This window comes from Rattus norvegicus, chromosome 1 (assembly GCF_021556685.1).
Source record: "Rattus norvegicus strain SHRSP/BbbUtx chromosome 1, alternate assembly SHRSP_T2T, whole genome shotgun sequence".
NCBI lineage: Eukaryota > Metazoa > Chordata > Mammalia > Rodentia > Muridae > Rattus > Rattus norvegicus.
The window spans coordinates 245,092,494-245,111,282 of NC_141534.1; the positions used below are offsets into that span (position 1 = coordinate 245,092,494).

An 18,789-nucleotide genomic window follows, 5' to 3' on the forward strand; every position below is an offset into this window, starting at 1 on the left:
GTCCAAAGGTAAACCGAGGTCACAGGTCACTTATGTAGAGATCCTGCGAATAAAGGAGAGATTCAAATACTGAGTCATTCTGTTAACAGAGATTTCTAAATAGGTAATCTGAAGTTCAGGAAACCTTTCAGTTTGTCTGTGCACCTTGATTTACTTTGCAAAAAGCTTGAAACTGGTCTTTAAGATTCCAGCTACAGAGAGATGCTTGCCATGGGCTGGAGTTTCCAAAGTCAGCGACAAAGATGCCAAAAGGGAGGGGAAGAGAACAAAAGGCGCCATGGACTGGCTAAAGCTAACAGAACACCAAGCAGAGAGCTGTATCGACGGCTCAGGTCTGTAATTCACCTTCAGCCTGGTGCTGCTCTGGGTGTGGCAATGAAACCAGTGCTGCTTCAGGAGCCTACATTTCAAGACCCAACTGCTTTTCAAGCTGCTCTGGTTTGGATGCTGGGGTTTTTTGGTTGGTTTGTGTTGGTTGGTTAGCCAGTTGGCTGGCTGGCTGGCTGGCTGGCTGGCTGGCTGGCTGGCTGGCTGGTTGGTTGGTTTTCCTCAAGATTCCACGCACTGAGAGCATGGTTCCCAGGGTGGTGATGAGCCGATGGAACTTTCCCCAACTGGCTCTCACCAGCACATCCAGCTCTGAAGAGTGTCTTCCCTGAAAGCTGGAAGTTGACCAAGTTTTCTGAGTCTCTCTTGCCAGGAGAGTCTCCACTACGCAGCCAGGGTACCGCGGTGCTGTGACTTTTAAAGTCTGTTATGGTAGTTCATGCCTGCATTCCAGCCCTGGGAAGGCTGAGGCAAGAGATCAGCCTGAACTTCAAAGGCAGAGCCTATTTTTTAAAAGAAAAATCAAGGACCCCGAATGCAAAGGAAACTTTTTTTTCCTTAAAGGGAGAGGGGAGAAGGACAGGGGGAGGGGGAGGAAGAAGAGAGGAGAAAGAACGAGAGAGCGAGAGCGAGAGAGCGAGAGCGAGAGAGAGAGAGAGCAGGAGAGAGAGAGAGAGAGAGAGAGAGAGAGAGAGCAGGAGAGAGAGAGAGAGAGCAGGAGAGAGAGAGAGAGAGCAGGAGAGAGAGAGAGAGAGAGCAGGAGAGAGAGAGAGAGAGAGAGAGAGAGAGCAGGAGAGAGAGAGAGAGAGAGAGAGAGAGCAGGAGAGAGAGAGAGAGAGAGAGAGAGAGAGAGAGAGAGAGAGAGAGAGAGAGAGAGAGAGAGAGAGAGAGAGAGAGAGCAGGAGAGAGAGAGAGAGAGAGAGAGAGAGAGAGAGAGAGAGAGAGAGAGAGAGAGAGCGCGCTCCTGCCTGGGAAGTGCTGGATTTACATGCTCCATTGTGCCCAACTACACCTTTCTTTATGAGGTTAGACTGCCTGAGGCATTTTACTCTAGTAACCAAAAGCTGATGAAAACAATCATGTACACAGCTTAATTATTAGGATGCATTCTGAGATGTATTGTGTTGTTAGGGAACTTCGTCACTGTGCAAACAGCACAGAACTGCTGTCACACAAACTGAGACAGGACAACATTCCTAGACAACAATCTGGGAGCTCTGCCACCCATGCTGTTGAACAAACGCTGTTGTGGAGCCCATGGCTGTGTACGTCCTCATCCTGACCTTAAATGGGCCCCGGACTGTCAGGGCCAGCAATCCACCATGAGGCTTCCGCTAGTTTGAACACAGCGCAGGAAGCAAGATGCAGTGCAACCATCAGCTTTGGGAGCAAAAGCCTTGGTCTGCAGCATTTACTAACTCCCACGGGGTAATTCCTTTTGACCAAGGTTGATTGCAAAAATCCCAACCCGACTTCACGAAATGCAAAAACAAAAAGAGATGTGTTCCCGGAGCCTTCAAAGCCAGCAAAGTGGGCTCCAGGTTCCTTATTGCTTGCAACTCTTATTAGCACTTTGGGGGTCTGAGTTATTGTGGAAATTCACGGTGGCAGAGAACCCCCTCCAGCAAGCTACCCTCTGACTGCCCAGGTACAGTATGGCACAACCATAACATGCTCCACATAAATAAATGCAGGTTTACTTTGTAATGTGGAATGAATTTTGGCTTGGGATGGTGCCAGAATTTCCAACAATTTCTCAAATCTCCGCTAAATAGTATCTTGTTTTTTGCCGCTTATTACATATTCATGCAAAGCAATGGTCTCAACATTGATGATTGTACAATCAAAGTATAAATCATATGTCTGAAAGCATTTAAAGGTGCACTATGTCCTGCAGAGTGAAAAATTCAATCAAGATTTAATCCAGTGTGCAACACTGAACCATCACATTCATCTCCACATCAAATTTGCTTTCGTTTTTAGTAAAAGTAAAAGTATATGTATATTAAAGAATTGTGTTAAAATAATCTGGAGGTGGGCGGAGCGGCGGCTCAGCATTTAACAGTGTCCCCTACTGTAGAGGACGCTGGGATGGTTCCAGGCATTCACATCCCACAGCCACAGTGGCTTGGAACTCCAGTTCCAGGGGATTCAAAGCCCTCTTCACACCTCTACAAGCACGTGCACTCACACGCTCACATCCCCCACTAAACACACGCGCAAATGCACATAACTAAAAATAAAGTGAATGTTTAAAGATACAATCAATTTCGCACCAGTAAATATTTTATTTGAATGCCTATGTCACATACCGATATACACGAGACTGCGTAACAGCTTCTTGGGGGGTTGGAGAGATGAGAGGACTAGCTGCTCAAGACTCAGGTTTGAGTCCCAACATAGACATGGCAGCTCACGACCATCTCCAGGAGAGCCGAAACCCTCTCCTAGCCTCTGTGGGTGGCAGACATAGATATTAAAGGGTCTCTAGTCAGCCCAAGCACAGCAAGCGCAGCACTGGTGGGCACTGCTTTACCCCTCTGTCTTCTGTTAGGTTACACTCCTAAATCTAGTCACCAAGGTCCATTCTCTTATTTGCCCACTTCCTCCCTCTGAAGCTGACTTCCAAGGTCCGACTATGAAGGTTTTAAGTCCAGCAATCTAAAGCCCCCTTTTGGCTACTCTAATTGACATGTCCAGTCTTAGACACTTTCCTAACACGAGGTTTCCCCTTTTTCCCTTTATAAATTACCACTTGCCTATGGGCCGCAGCTCTTTATCCAGAATCAGTCCTTTGTCTCTCTGGGACAAATATCACCCCTCTCCCTGTCTTTTTCATCCTCTGTCTCCCATCTTTGTCTCTTATTCCCTGCCCTTTGTCTCTCTGAGGCAAACAAATGTTTGTGCTAAGAATTTGGTCTTGGGGCATCTTGAGCCGATACGGGTCGTTTCCCGTGTGGTGCTCAGACATACATATAGACAAAATATCCACAGACATAAATAAATATTAAAAATTAAAACTTCTCGGGGTGAGGAAAGGAGTCGTGAGTGGAAAAGTTTAAAGGCTACGGCAACAGTGAAGGCGCTGGTGTCAAGAACACGCGAGAACCACTGGCTAGAAAGGAGATGCTCGGCAGCTGTAGCTAGACGTGGAGAGCGCTGAGGCCAGTACCGCACTCCAGCACGGGTGTTTGAGGAAGTGCACACTCAGTCCCAAGTGTAGCTGCCCTACCTAATTGAAAGGGCTGCTTTCAAGAGTCCCATGGGATGGCTGCCCTGAAATGCTTTAAAATTTACTCCTGACTAGTTAAATAGCCCGTGTCTTGGCTGGGGAAACAGTTCAGCGGTGAGACATTTGCTTAGCATATGTGGGCCCTGCTAAAGAAACAAAACCACAACTCACGTCTAATCGCAAGTTCAAAATACTTTCGGAAGGCCAGGCGGTTGGGCGCTCGCCTTTGATTCCAGCACTTGGGAGGCAGACGCCAGGGGATCTGTCTCTGTGAGTTCGAGGCCAGCCTGTTCTACAAAGTGAGTTCCAGGACAGCCAGGGCTGGAACACGGAGAAATCCTATCTCGAAAAGCAAACAAAAACAAACAAAAACAAAATGCAAAGCCAAACCCAAAAAACTTTTGGAAACATTTCCATATGATTAATTTTTAGAGGGCAAAGACTCGCTATGTGCTTAATATTGAATGCTAAATAACAGGCTGGCTCAGGCTACATTTGCGAGTGGATTTCCTTGCGTGTTCTAGGTTAGTTTGTCAACGATAACTAACAAAGGGGCCAGAGAGGTGGCTTAGAGGTCAAGAGCAGCCGCTGCAGAGTTAACACCTCACCACCCATGTAAAAGCCGGCTGTGGTCCTGCTGTTACCCCAACAGACACAGGGGGATCAAAGGGGCTGACTGGCTCCAGGCTCAGGAAAAGACGCTGCCTCAAAGGAAAAAGAAGGATGGGCAGGGAGCACTGCATACCCTCCTCTGGCCTCCGAGCGCACCCACCCACCCACGGGAGTATACGCCACCATGAAAAACCACGCACACCTGTTCCCTGGGAAGATTCTACTGACCTGCCCCCAAACCACTTTCTATCACTTAGCTACAGCAGAGAAATGAGTTGCCAAACTTTATATATGTGTGTTACATATGTGTATAATATATACATATATTTATTTATTATAAACATTACAAATATTTATATTAAATATTAACATGTTTAATTTAATGTGTATTAAATATATATCAAAATGAGCAAAATACAAATTCATGTTTTTGTTTTCTTTCCTCTTCCCCTCATTTGTGGTTTGTTGTTGTTTTGTTTTGTTTTGTTTTGTTTTGTTTTGTTTTGAGACAGGGCTTTACTGTGTGGTCTAGAACGACTTACGTTATTCAAGCTGACCTTGGATTTAAGGAAATCCTCCTGCCTCTGCCTCTCTAGTGCTGGGATTGAAGCGGGCTCGACCACAACAGAGACATGCTGTGTAACACATCTCACTTCCAGGGTGCTTTTCTAAAAGACACTGGCTCCGAGAGTCAAATCAGGACAGAGCAGGTCATTTTTACCAAACCAAAGGCAATTTGCACATTGATTCTGAGTGACAGGCTGTAATCGGCAGGATTTTTTTCTTTTCACAAAACAGACTTAACAGAGACCAGAGAGAGAGATGTTTCAAACAAGCTTAGCGAATGAGAATTCTAACCTCAAAGATGGTTTTTCCATTCTCTATCCAATAAAAGGGGCCGATTATGAGGTGGAGCGTCAAACCGGAAGAGAGCGGAGAATGTCATTGTCTACAATCAATTACGCCTGTAATACCACAAGTTCATTCCCAGGTTAATAATGAGAACCAAGGTGAGAAGTCACATGTCCTGATCCAGCCTTACCCTTCCCTCAGGATTCGCCACCCAACTTTTCACATTGTTCCTTTGCAAGACTTTTCCCTTTTGTTTTTCCCTCTGTGTACAAGGGAGGTACATGCATGTTGCACATGTGTGTGCCAGGACGTGTGTGCCTGTGAACATGTGTGCAGACTAGATAGAGAAGGGCCGAGGGTACCCTCTATCAGTCTCCACCATTTCCTGACTAGGCTGAGGGTCGGCAAGCCTCCTGTTCTGTGGTTCTCCCTCCCACCCAGGGTTGGGGTCAAAGGTGCATGTGCAGCCCCACCTGGTTTTCTTACAGAGGCGCTGAGGGGCTGAGTTCAGTGCAGCAGGGTTGCACCGTGCACGCTCTGAACAAACTGCTAGGCTCCCAGAACGTCTTTACACTGAAACCTGTAGAGTGAAAGTGTCTCTTTCCCTGATTGCATCCGACAAAGATCACCTTCGTACTCTGTATATTCAGAGCATAAATCTTACTTCAAAATAAAATAAAAAGAATGTCTTCTTCTGGCATCTACTGATGTTAGCCTTGGGCTGAACAAAACTCACACACGTCCTGTACAGAAAACAATGTGGGGTTTTATTCCTCTAGACATTCTGTTAAGACTACGTTGCCTCATTAATGCCCTTGTTGAAGTTAAGAAAAGTACGAATGGAATATTAGATTTATGTTGTTGTAGTCATGGCAGAGAACGAAATATTAGAATTGGTGGATAAAATATCCTGCTACAAGATTAACCATAATCTACACTGTCCCGTGCTGTTGTGAATAACCAGATCATGTGGAACGTCGTGTTTAGACAGTGGGATTGTTGGTTAGTTTATCAGTGCCCTATAGCTCCTAAAATTGATTTTATATCTCTTTGTCTGCTGAGGGTCTGTGTGTGTGTGTGTGTGTGTGTGTGTGTGTGTGTGTAATAGTGTGTGTAGAGCTCAAAGGACAAGTTACAAGAGTTGGCTCTCTCCTTCCACTGTGAGGGTGCTGGAGCCTGAACTCAGGCTGCCGGGCATCTTTACCCACTGAGCATCTCACCAGTCCACATCTTACATTGCATTGGGTATCTGTGCCCCGGCTTACTACATCACTAATTTTGAAAACTAAATAGACCAATCATAAATTTACTTAAGTCAGGAATAGAGGAGGTTGCTTGTAATCCCAGCCTGAGAGGCAGAGGCAGGGGTTTCAGGAGTTAGGGAGACACTGTAAGATCCTCCCTCAAAGAAGTTTGGTTAGGACAATGACCTAATGAGCATATTCAATGGAAAATTTTTTTTTAAGAAAATAGGGGCCGGAGAGATGGCTGAATGGTTAAAACTGCTGACTGCTCTTCCCGAGGACCTGAGTTTGATTCTCAGCACCAACACGGTGGATTGCAGCTGTGACTAAAGTCCCAGGGGATCTGGTACTCAGACCTACATGCAGGCAACACCCATGCACGTAAAACAAAACCCTTTCACTGGAATTGAAGAAAGTTCTACGAGGAAGAAATAACAAAACAGAAATTGAACTTACTGGACTGAAAATACCGTGTAGAAGAGTCTAATTTAATGACTATCTCATCAGTTACAGCCTTTTCAGTTTATTCTAAATTGGAGTAGCAATTAACGCTTCAAAAAAATGTTAGGTATATTTACTAAATTATGTAGGATATAGTTGTCACAACTTACAACTGCTAACTATTCAGAGTTTGCCAAAAAGCTTTTTTTTAGCCACAGTAATGGAGTTCTCAAACTCCAGACGCAGTGTGATTCTACACAATAACATGACTTTAAACACATGTGCTTCAGGGTTGGTCAAACTGTTTAATCTCTTTGTGTGTGTGTGTGTATGTGTGTGTGTCTCTGTGTGTGTGTCCGTGTCTGTATCTCTGTGTGTGTCTGTATCTGTGTCTGTGTGTGTGTGTCTGTGTGTGTGTCTCTGTGTGTGTGTCTGTGTGTGTATGTCTCTGTGTGTGTATGTCTCTGTGTGTGTGTCTGTGTCTCTGTGTGTGTGTCTGTGTCTCTGTGTGCACGTGCGCGCACCCGCATGCGCGCTCTCATATCAGGTAGCCAGAAGAGGATGTTGGATTTCCTAGATGTAGAGTTACACGTGGTTGTGTACTGCCCAGTGTGGGTGCCTGGATCCAAACTTTAGTTCTCATGATTGAGTTGCAAGCATGCTTAACAGATGCACCATCCCTGTAGCCCCTAGAGCAGTGGTTCTCACTGTCCTAGTGCTGCAGCCCTCTAGTGCAGTTCCTCATGTTGTGGTGACCCCAGCCATAAAATTATTTCCTTGATACTTCATAACTGTAATTTTGCTACTGTTATGACTTGTAATGTAGACGTCTGATCTGTGAACCACTGAAAAGGGGTCGCAACCCACAAGTTGAGAACCACTGCTCTAGAGGATATCTCAACCCTTTCTAAATCTGTAACTTTCTACAACACCCAGGAGTTTGGAGTTTGGATACTTATGTGCCTTAATGGTTACTGATGCATTTGACTAAAACATTTCTTTGGCTGAAGTATTTATAACTTCTCCAGGTTTCTATTTCAATGTTACCTCATCACAAAGAGACCCTCACAACACATCCTATCCCTCTTACTCTGTCCCTATTTCTCCTTCATGATACACACACCTGGACACACACACACACACACACACACACACTCACACAATGTATATTCACTTGTTTATCTGACCATTGATGACCAAGGTGGTGAAGGGATTTGTTTTGTACATAACACTACTTGGCACATTGAAGGGGTGTGATAAATTATTTGTTGAGTGGGTGAAGAGCTACACACAAAAAGAAGACAGGAGAGCCTATCCATCCTCAAAAACTTTGGATACGAGCACCTCATTTATTCTAACAGGACTCAGAAAGAAATCTTTCTCAATTTTGTCTTCACATTGGCCAACACTTACCATAGAAACTGGTCCAATATTGATTAAAAAAAAACCAACTTAGCCAAAGAGCTTAGCAAATACTCCAGACTTGCCCCCTGTTCTGGTCTATCCGGTAGGCTCCGACCATTGCCTGAAGGACTATACGACCTTTCTCCACTGAGAACCTTAAGAAACACACTTGCTCATGGCCAATACACATTGAGTAATCTGTCTCCTAGAACATGAATAAACCCTGCGGAAGGATGGAGGTGTGACAAAGGTTGCATAAATCCACAAGGTCATCTTGGTTCACTTCAGGATCTCACAGACAAGATAGACAACGTGTACTTGAAGACTTGAGGAACTTAGCACATTCTCACAGAAAGTCATTTCTCTTCTGAATTAAAATGGAGTCCAAGCCCAGGTCTTACCAAGCAGGCATTACTAAACAAAAGCGTCTAATGGGCCTGCAAGCTTTAAAGCCTTCACACAGAGCAAGGATGTTATGATCCAGTTCTTTTGTCCAGGGTGCCTTTCCCTGGCTCCCCTCATTGTTGTCACTGTTGTGCAGAGGATGAAATTGAGGCCCACAGCAGGAAGAGGACTAGAACTCAGGTTTAGTTTGCCCCACCTGCCATGGACTCAAGTCTAATTCTCAAGTCTGCTCCTTAACCATTTTGCAAGTAGAAGCTGATTGGGTGTTGAGTCCTTTTGTGAGAGGAAGGTACCCCATGTGTCAATTTAGCAAATGGTTCTATCAAGTTCTGTAGCTGTGCGGGGAAGGATGGTGACGCAAAGGAAAATGGCTAAAACCGGGAGCTAACCAGTGTCAACCAGGACACTGCTGGATGACCACTACCAGCTCCTCTGGAGAGCGCCCACTGCAGGTTCAGTTTGTACAGTGCATGCATTGCGAGCCTGGGCCTGCTTTTATTACCAGCAGCCCACCCATGCACTGAAATTACTCACTGAAATCAGTGACGTGAATGGTGTTCCTTTTGGTGACGTGATGTGCACCTTTTCAGCTTTATTGAACACCATGAACAATGTCTTTGTTCATTATGCAAGAGTGACCAGGATCCAGTCACATTTGTCTGAGACAAACCACAGTGCCACAGGCTTTGAAAAATGCACCCTACAGCACATCTCACAGATGGGTTTTCAACTGTGAAAAGTGGGAGCGCGCCTGAAATCTTCCAACCTTCCCTTCACCTATGTGCACGCACCTACCCAACTGCCCATACTCTCTGAGACAGACCTACTTCTTCTTCAATTTTATGCTCCCTTTACCCCACGGAATGAAACTAGACAATGCAGAGACTACTATCTTGACTGAGGAGATGGAGAGATTAGAAGACAGATGTTAAGGGATTGCTAAATAGAGAGAAGCTGGGCTGAATGTTATTTCTCCATATTTGACACTAAGCACTCTACATTTTAAAATGCTACTCAATGACGTAGGAATTCACCTATAAGCAATAGTGAAGTTGGCTTTCATTTTGTCTGTTTTGAGACAGTGCTAGCCTTGGTCCTTTAGCCTCTCCCTCCCAAACACTAGGATCGCAGGCATGAGCCATCACAACCAAATATTTTATTTTTATTAAGAGAAACTTCTGAATGGCATTCCCCCCCCCTCACTTACTCTCTCTCTCTCTCTCTCTCTCTCTCTCTCTCTCTCTCTCTCACACACACACACACACACACACACACACACACACACACACACACACACACACACCAAACCTGAGACATGTACAAGAACAAATGGATAGGAAAAGGATAGGAAAAAGTAATCTTTCTGAGTTAGATGAGCAGACAGCCTTCCTGTGGGCCTCAGTCTCTGTATCCATAGAACCAGTCTCACTCTTATATTACTCAGTGTCTAGGGAAAATCCAGTACTAATTGAGAAACGTGTCTCTGAAGGTGATACATACCACCCTGTCTCTATACATGCCACAGCAGCAACTGTTCGATCCCAGCACCATGTAAATCATCACCACAAAATGTGACTGTCACCCCAGGTCTTGGAGAAAGAACCATTAGTTTTGGTTATTATCTTTGGCTACGTACTGAGTTCAAGGCCAGCCTATGCTACCGGGTGAGGATGATCACGAATGTTGAGTACTCAGTTAAGAGTAGGTTATATTTCCTCATTTAACCTTTCTTGGAACCACCCTATGAACTAGGTCAAATATTTGTTATCATGTGGAAGAGGAAACCATGGCATGGACATGTCGAAGTCCCAAGGTTAATTCAGGTCTTTAGCATGAGATGACCAGGTTCTGATTATATGAGAGACCTGGCTGTTCTAAGAAGGGCAAGCCCAACCTACCATTCTGAAGTCCTCCTCAAACTTGAAAGCCCCACCTCCCGTGGCACAGAGGGTGGTGTGAAGGCTGGAGAAGTTCTTCTCGCTGCCCATCTGGATGAACATGTGCATGGCACAGGTGGGGAAGCGGATGAAGTGCAGGTTCCCTTTGCGCCCACACATGGTGAGGTTTTTCAGTTCCAGATGGACGTCTCGGATCCCAGTTTTGCCATAGGCAGTGTTAGAAGTCAAATACTTCCGGATGCTCTTCAGGTTCTCCACTTCTTCCTGCTCTTCTTCTGCCGTGATATCCTTCGGTTCAAAGTAAACCAACTTAACCAGGGTTCCACCAATATCCATGCCAAACCACGGGAATGCTGGGGGACAGAAGAGAGAAGGATGAGGCCACAGGACGCGACATATGAAAAGCAGACTTGGTGTTTGAATATTCAATGAGGAAATGCACTCCACACTAAACTTCCTTGAAGTCAAACGCAAATCTAAAAGAAGGTGCAGAGAGAGAGAGACAGAGGTTCCTGAGGTACAGCTGCTCACAGCCACTCTGAGTTAAGCAAGACAGCATAGAATTCTGCAGAGTCCAGCAATGGTTGTGCTTTGGGGACGCCAGTACCTCAGCGGTGCTATTCCAGGGCTTAGAGGCATTTGTGGCATAGGTCAAGCTCTACACGGTACTTTATAGAAATCTTAGCTAAAGGGTAACACACCTGTTAAGTCAGCACACAGGAGCTGAGGCAGAGGAACTGCAAGTTGAAGGCCAGTCTGGACCACGAGTGAGACTCAGTCTCAAAGAAAAGCAGGGGAGGGGAGGGAAAGAAAAAAGAGGAGAGAGAAGAGACAAGGCTGGTTTGGGAACAAAAGGGTATCTATGAAATTTTTTTCTTTTCTTTTAGCGCTACAGATTATCTATATAAACCCTTGTCAAAGTGTGTCTATTGAGATCTCGAAACTACTTTTCTCTGGTGGCAGATCCACCTGGTTTTCCACTCTGGAGGTGGAGGGAAAGGTGGAGAAGGAAAGTATCTCTGCACACGAAGTCTTTCCTAAACCTTATTACTGTCTCACTCATGACTTCAATCACCCAGGCAACAGTTGGTAAGCAGTAATTTCCCCAATGATCTACAAACATGGGGGTTGGGATGTATGTCAGTTGGTAAGGTGCTTTGTGTGGCATACACAGAGCCCTGGGTTTGATTCTAGCATGGCAGAGTGACACAAGTCTGTAATCCCAGAGCTTGGAGAAAGGCTCGGAAGCTCAAGGTTATCCTGGGAAACACAGTGAGGGAAAGGCCACTCTGAAATAGACACCCATCAGGAAGGAAGGAAGGGACAGAGGGGGAGGGGGAAGGAGAAAGAAAGGCAGACAAAATCAGTAAGAGTTTAAAAGCAACAAATTCCACTCAGAAGAGCAAGTTAACAAAGACACTATAAACTTTGCAAACGTTTACAATGAAAATGTCTCCAGCACAGTGCACTGACAAGGGCTGGGGAGCTTGCTTGTCCTAGCAGGTGGTAACCAAAACATGGAAACCCTTCGCCCTTATTAGAAAATTGATCTTAAAAACGACACTTGCTGGCCCAATGTTTAAAATGCACTCCTGCATGGTTCAGAGTACAAGACCAGCGGGGTGTGATAGCAGAAGCTGGATTAGTACTCTGAGCGATAGCTTCCTGGAGCAGCAGTCAGGAGGGGCTCCCTCTCCTGCCTCTCTGGGTCTAAGCCTCCTTGTCTCTGCAGGGAATTAGCCTGTTAGAATAGTCTCTGGCTCCCTCCTGCCTCAAATATCACGAATCCTTCCAGAAACATAAAGGACAAACTATAGATTTCCCAACTCTAAATGCTGCCAGGAGACTTTCTTGGTGAAAGAGTCTGATGTGCTTGCAGGTGCTTGAGCAAGCCCTGTGCTACAGCTGAAGCCTGACTCATCAAAGGACAGAAGACACTTGCCAGGGGATAGGAAGGGGAGGGGATAGGAAGGGGAGGGGATAGGATGGGGAGGGATAGGATGAGGAGGGGATAGGATGAGGAGGGGGTCTTCTGCAATATTTGAAGATAACAGTTTTGGAGCGTGTGTGTTAAAACTACAAGTAGGTGTGCTGGCCACCTAGAGCCAAAAAGGTGGAGGTGGGTAATCTCTGTGAGTTCAAAACCAGTCGAGTTCCAGGACAGGAAAACAAAGAGAAAGAAAAAAAAGGAAGGAAGGAAGGGAGGGAGGGAGGGAGGAAGGAAGGAAGGAAGGAAGGAAGGAAGGAAGGAAGGAAGGAAGGAAGGAAGGAAGGCAGGCCGGCCCTGAGCCAGGTATGGGGTTCATGTCTGGAGATGTCTGTAATCCTAGCATCCTGGGAGTTGAGGCAGAAAGATTTGCCTGTTTGGAATTTCAAAAGAGCCTGCGTTACAGAATGAAAGCCTGCCTCAACAAAACAAAACAAGCAAAACAGTTTAAACATTCAAGGAGTACATATACGCCTGCTCGCTATAGAATCTTTAAGACGGTCCAATGGGGATGGAGAGAGAGCTCCGTAAGGGGTTGTTTGCACAGGCTACTTTTCTTCCATTCCTAGTAACAAGGTTGGGTTCCTATCTCCAGCTTCGGAGGAATCCAATGCCTCTGTTGGCCACCTCAGGCACACGAGCACACATGTGTACACACAGGCACACATGCACATCATTTAAAGTTATTAAAAGTAAATCTTAAGAATAGAATGATCAGATTAACGCAACTATTAAAACAAACTAAAAACCGAGGGTAAGTCATTCAACAAAGACACTAAGAGCATGACGTCTAAACTGGGGACACTAGACAGCTGTAAACATGGGATTCCTTTCCCCAGTTTTCCATTAATAAGAAAAGCAAAAACAGGATCCGGGAAGTGTATACAGAGATGCAATTATGGGAGTTTAGCTCATTTCTATTTTGCTTCTTACTTTGAGGCAGGGTCTTATGTAGCCCAGGCTGGCCTCAAACTCAACATGTATCTGAGGATCACCTTGAACTTTCTGACCCTCCGGAAGCTTCTACTTCCTAAATCCTGGGATTACAGGAAGGTGCCCCACGACCAGTTTCTGTGGTACTGGAGATTGAACCCAGGCCTCATGCATTCCGGGCAAGCGCTCTACTAACAGAGTTACAGCCTTTTAATTAAAAGGGGGGGGGGGGAGAAAAGATGGATGAGAGAAACTAACCCCCATTTTTATGGATGCGAGTTTACAGAGAGTTACACAAGACTCTGAAGAGTCAGAGATGTTGGGATGGGGGCTGCCTAGGCAGAGGCTAGACAGACAGACAGAATAGAACCCTATATTCTGGCAACTGTCTGTGCAGGCTGCAGTTAAAGGCTTCAGCAACGCTGGGAAACACCGTGCGGCCAGAACAAACCACATAAAGCCTAGAGAGCATCACTTATACACCAGCAATCCAGAACTGACCCAGCCAACGGACGCCAAGCTCCAAGAGGAAGAGCCCCCTCATATTTGGTTATATCTTGATAAGCACGGAAAATGACTGACTCTTAAAAGATCCCTGAACATCCTGCAGATTATCTAGAAGTCTTGCCACTTCAAAGCTTCTGTTGGCAAAGTGTCAAACCAACAGGGGAAAAAAAGTATAGAGCTATAAAGATTCAGCACCATCTATTAATGGCAGTTTGGGCTAAAATAAAAGAGAGCAAGAGTTGGAAGGATTGTATTAATTTAAGCAGCAATGGAAATTCAGACCTGGGGATGGGGGGAAAGGAGTCGGAAAGGAGAGACTAAGCACCAGCTCAGGAGTACAGCAAGGGTCTAGAATGAACTATCCCTAGGATGATGGGAAGTGGGGATAGAAGAGGAGGGAGGGGAGGGATTGGTTTCCTTTACCTATTTCACATCTTCTTTAAAAAAAAAAAAGAGGATAGGTGGTTGAGAGTCAAGGTCTTGTCCTATAGCCCAAGCTAATCTGAAATTTACTATGTAACCCAGGCTGGTCTGAAACTTGTGCACCTCCTGCCTCAGACTCCTTACAGCTGAGTCTGGCCACCGTGCCTGACTTCCACTTCCTACCATCGTGAACACAGCAAAGCTCTTCTGCTCACACTGCAGTACTTTTCCAGGCACGTGTATAAATTGTGCTCATCTTCCTGACATCAAGATCTGCTTTTAACCTAAGCTTCCCTTACAGCTACCCTGGCGATGGAGATAGGAGAGAGAAGGAAGGAAGAAGGAAGGACGTCCCGTGTGGCCACCAATGCCTCGCCCACCACAGATGGATGTCCAGATATCTAGATAAACTCAACTGAACTACTCTGCCTACCAGATGCCATGCCCATTCTAGACACAGAATGCTAGCACTCACCCCTTTTTCTCCCTCCCCAAACCAGATGTCATAACCAAAACAAAACAAAGGGCTGATTTAACTCAGAGATAAGAGGCTTGTGTAATTCGGTGCAAGGTCCTGGGCTAAACCCCCAGAGGGGGAGGAGGTTGAGAATAAATACACCGGAGTAATCATCAATAGGAGACCATGTTCAAATTTCACAAGAACACTTCCATAAACAAGTGTTAAGTAAAAATTACAAGAGGCCACTATTTGGACTCAGCAACTCCCCTACTCCCCAAAATTCCAGGCTGACAACCTACATGGAGTCATTCCTGCCCATCTGAAACTAAGCTATTGGTTTGACCTTCTGAAAAATCTGAGTAAGACAACCCCAGCCCACCCCAAAGAAGCCAGCTTCTACAAGCATGACATTGAAGCTCCTCTGGCCTAATCCTTACACAAGCAAGCAACCTAGCTGTGAGTCGCTCCTAGTTATAAGCCAAGCCTTGGAGGCTGAGACAGGAATCCAACAAGCAGTAGTCTAGCCTAGCCTATTCAGTGAGCTCTAGGCCAGCTAGGGAATACAAGTGAGATCCTCCTCCTGAGAGAACAAAAGCCAACAAGGGAAGGAATGACTTGATGACAGGAAGTTGTCAATTAGATTTCTATTCTGTTTTCCTTTCTCTGAAGGAAATGACTTTGGAATGAGAGGCTTATTTACATTTTATTATATCTACTTTCAAGGCCCTTTCTGCCTATACCAAACACCTTCGGTTGGCCCCCAGGGAAACTGCTAGATTTAAAAGTTGAAGAGAAAGCCAACTGAGCTCAGTAGCCTTGGGATTGTGGAGGAGGCTCAGTGGGTGAAAGTTGCTCCTGCTAAGCCTGGATTAGATCCCTGGAACTCACCCACACAGTCAGAGAGAGAGCTGGCCTCCAACCGACACATGTGCACCCTGGCATGCATGCATACACACTGATGAAATCAATAAATATATGTATTTTTTTTTAAAAATCAATAATCTCAACTGTTGGGATTCTGTACTTTGACAGACAGCGTAAGTAAATATACCTTTGTTCTGCAAAGCAGGGAGGACTGGGTATTATGAGCTGCTGCAATCGGACCTGGCCTGTTGTCACTAACAGCTCAAGAGTAATGACACTGGGAGGTGAGCGAACAGGCCCCAAAGAGTGAGAGGCAGACCTGGGAGACTGGCACACACCTGGCGGAGCAATGACCTGTGAGGATTTGAATGGCAGATAAGGAGTGCACCTGAAGAATGGGCTGGTGGAGAGTTTGAAAGTCAAATGCCAGCAGCCTGTGTTGGCTCTCTCCAGGCACCACTGACTACATTTTTAAAGTGAAAATAGTTTGCTGGTTTAAAACCAAAAAGCAAAAAAAAGTAGGGATGTGGTCACTAACCAAACGCAGTGGGATGCAAAGTCAGGGGAAGGGGGCGAGGTGAGGGGGGAACAAGCCAGGAAGTTAGAGTGGAAGTCTGTGAGGCGGCGCACGCCCAGAGTCCAAACACTCAGCGCGTAGAGGCGGAGAATTAGAAGCTCCCAGTCACCCTCAAAACCAAAAAAAACAAAATAACACTTGAAAAAAAAAATCAACAAGCAATGTGAGCGGGACAGGGAACGAGGGCACAGGAGTCACTGGAGAGCAAGGCCTCCTAAGCTAACCGCTTTAGGGGTGGGCTCATTCTTGAGCATGCGCAGTTTGGGGCATACTTCAAGAAGGAAGAATGGTGGACACACTTTGGGCCACATTTGCCTCTAGGTCGGGGAATAACTGTCTGAAGAGTTAAAATGCCTCTGGGCATGCTCAGCCTGTGCCACAGTTTTAATTGAAGAGGGATAGGGCGTTTTGAAGGTGTAGTGTTAATACGAAAGTCTGTCTGTCTTGCCTAAGAGTCAGATCTACGAGGCCGGGAGAAACCATCTGATGAAAACCAAATCTACAAAAGCCTCTTGGTGAAAAAGGTCCACGTCCACGAGCACTAAACGCGCTTCCCACCTCGTTCTTTGTGTGAGAGCTGCTGTCTCTCGCTGTTAGCTAGGATGTCCACACTAAGATGAGTTAAGGTGGTGGTTCTCAGTGGCCCTTTCAGACAGTCCCTTGGGTTATGGTGACCACCACCCCCCAACCATCACATTAACTCATTGCTACCTCATAACTGTGATTTTGCTACTGTTATAAATCATAATCTCCGATATGAATCTGATAGGCAGGATATGCAATCTCTGTGAAAAAGTCGTTTGACCTCCAAAGGGGTAGACGCCCACAGGTTGAGAACCTCCGAGTTAAGGTGATGCTGTTTGGTTGGGTTTTTTTTGGGGGGGGGAAGGGGGTTGGGGGGCTTTTTTGGTTTTTGGGTTTTTGTTTGTTTGTTTGTTTTATTTTTTTATTTTTAGCTCAGCCCTACAATAAAAATTGGGGCTGGGGCGGGGGTGAGAGAAGCTTACAATGTCATCTCCCAGCAAAGCCAGACTGATTCAAAGTGGCAGCCATTATGTCAGTAGACGAGCTTGGAGGAAGCAAACATCGTACGGTAAACACAAGGAAGGGGATGTTAGAAATGTCAGGGACTTGCTACAGGGATGTGGGAATCGACTGGAATCAGATACGAAACTGATTCCGTATGAAGATGTACAGTCCTGGGAAAGAACGAGCCCGGAACCGCACAACTAAATCAGGAAAACGCCCCAAGACTGCTGGAAACTGGGATTCTCTGAGTCAGAAAGATAAAGGTGAAGGGCCAACTCTCTAGCATTTGGTCAAAGGACAAGATTTCCTACCATGGGGCAGGGGGAATAATTCCAGCACCCTGGACTTGCTTAGCAAGCCCTCTAACTGCCAGCATGACTTTATTTTTGGTTTTTAGTTCAGTTGGACATTTCATTCTACAAAACGCAGTAAGGAGGCCAAAGCAAAGACAGTTTTGTTTATAAAGTCTGAAGGAAGCAGAAACAAAAAGGCAAAGAGTAGACTGGTCATTCCGAGACCTGGACAGGGAGGGTCAGGGAGACAGAACAACAAAATGACCGGCTAATGGCTCAACACGCGGTCATTTCAGGTTGTTCCTTGTGTGTAAAGGTTAAGCCAGCGCTACCACCGAGGGAATCCCTGATCTGTCGGTTCAACTTGTTCTGCCTCACTATTGCCTTATTTGGTGCTGTGTGTACTTGTGGGCTTGCAAGTACTTGGGAGCATATGGAGGTCAGAGGTCAACTCTTGGGAACCGATTCTCATCTTCCACTGTGGGGATCCAGGGATCAAACTTAAGCCCTCAGACTTGTGGGGAACGTGCTTTTTATAACGTGCATTTCACTGGCCCTCAACCTGACCTGGTTGGGAGATTGGGATATTATTTTCTGTAATCTAGATTTCGTGGAAGATAAGATAAACAGCTTACTTTCAGGTCAGCGTTGATAACTCCAGTGTGGGTGTTCGCTCCTGATGGGGCTTCATTCAAAACAGTAACTGCCTGTAATTGTTATCTGACAGATATGACTTCCAAGGGTGAGGACATTGCTTGAGGACAGTTGAAAAGCCTCGAAGCCCTCCCTCGGGCCCCAGAGGGGCATTCTCCACTTGGGGGCAGATCGCCCAGCAAGATTTTGGAATCCTTTCTGTATTTTAGAGTGGCTCTTTGTGTGACTCCAATCCACTCCTTTCTAGACGGCATGGCCGAGTCGTGTGCACCGACTTTCCCAATCTTTGTTTCACTACCTTAGTATACAATAAATGGGAGGAGCATGGAGAACAAATACCTTGTCTTTTGTTCAGAAGTTTCCAAGTCAGCAGGGATCACACCCAAGTTTATTTAGAAACGACTTTCTATCACCCAATTTAGAGCCCTGATTTAGGCATCACTGGGATGCTGTGACTAGCCAGGACACTGTGGGACAGTCTCCTTTGAAGAAAAGTTGGATGTATTTCATCCGCATGACGAATATCTGGTCAGCGGAAGGGCACGCTGAAGCAGTCGCTTGGGCTACTGACCGGATAGTTCTGATCTTTTCCTTTAGACCCAATGAGGTTAGATAGCAAGCCCTGACATTTGATAACTGACCTGGGC

General features: G+C 45.8%; 1 protein-coding gene and 1 long non-coding RNA gene across 8 annotated transcripts in view; one reads left to right on the plus strand and one right to left on the minus strand.

The window, feature by feature from the left end:
* Window positions 1–15,723, plus strand: part of LOC134485224 (uncharacterized) — a 97,575-nt gene extending 81,852 nt beyond the window's left edge. For both annotated transcript variants that reach the window (XR_015653253.1, XR_015653254.1), the window contains 2 exons: window positions 5,067–5,181; window positions 14,567–15,723. This is a non-coding gene — a long non-coding RNA (uncharacterized LOC134485224). The remainder of the gene's footprint in view (window positions 1–5,066; window positions 5,182–14,566) is intronic.
* Pank1 (pantothenate kinase 1) overlaps window positions 1–18,789 on the minus strand; it is a 66,792-nt gene that overhangs the window by 18,721 nt on the left and 29,282 nt on the right. For all 6 annotated transcript variants that reach the window (XM_087551465.1, XM_087551463.1, XM_087551472.1 and 3 more), the window contains 1 exon segment: window positions 10,416–10,768. In XM_087551465.1, the coding sequence (XP_087407591.1) occupies window positions 10,416–10,768 (353 nt within the window).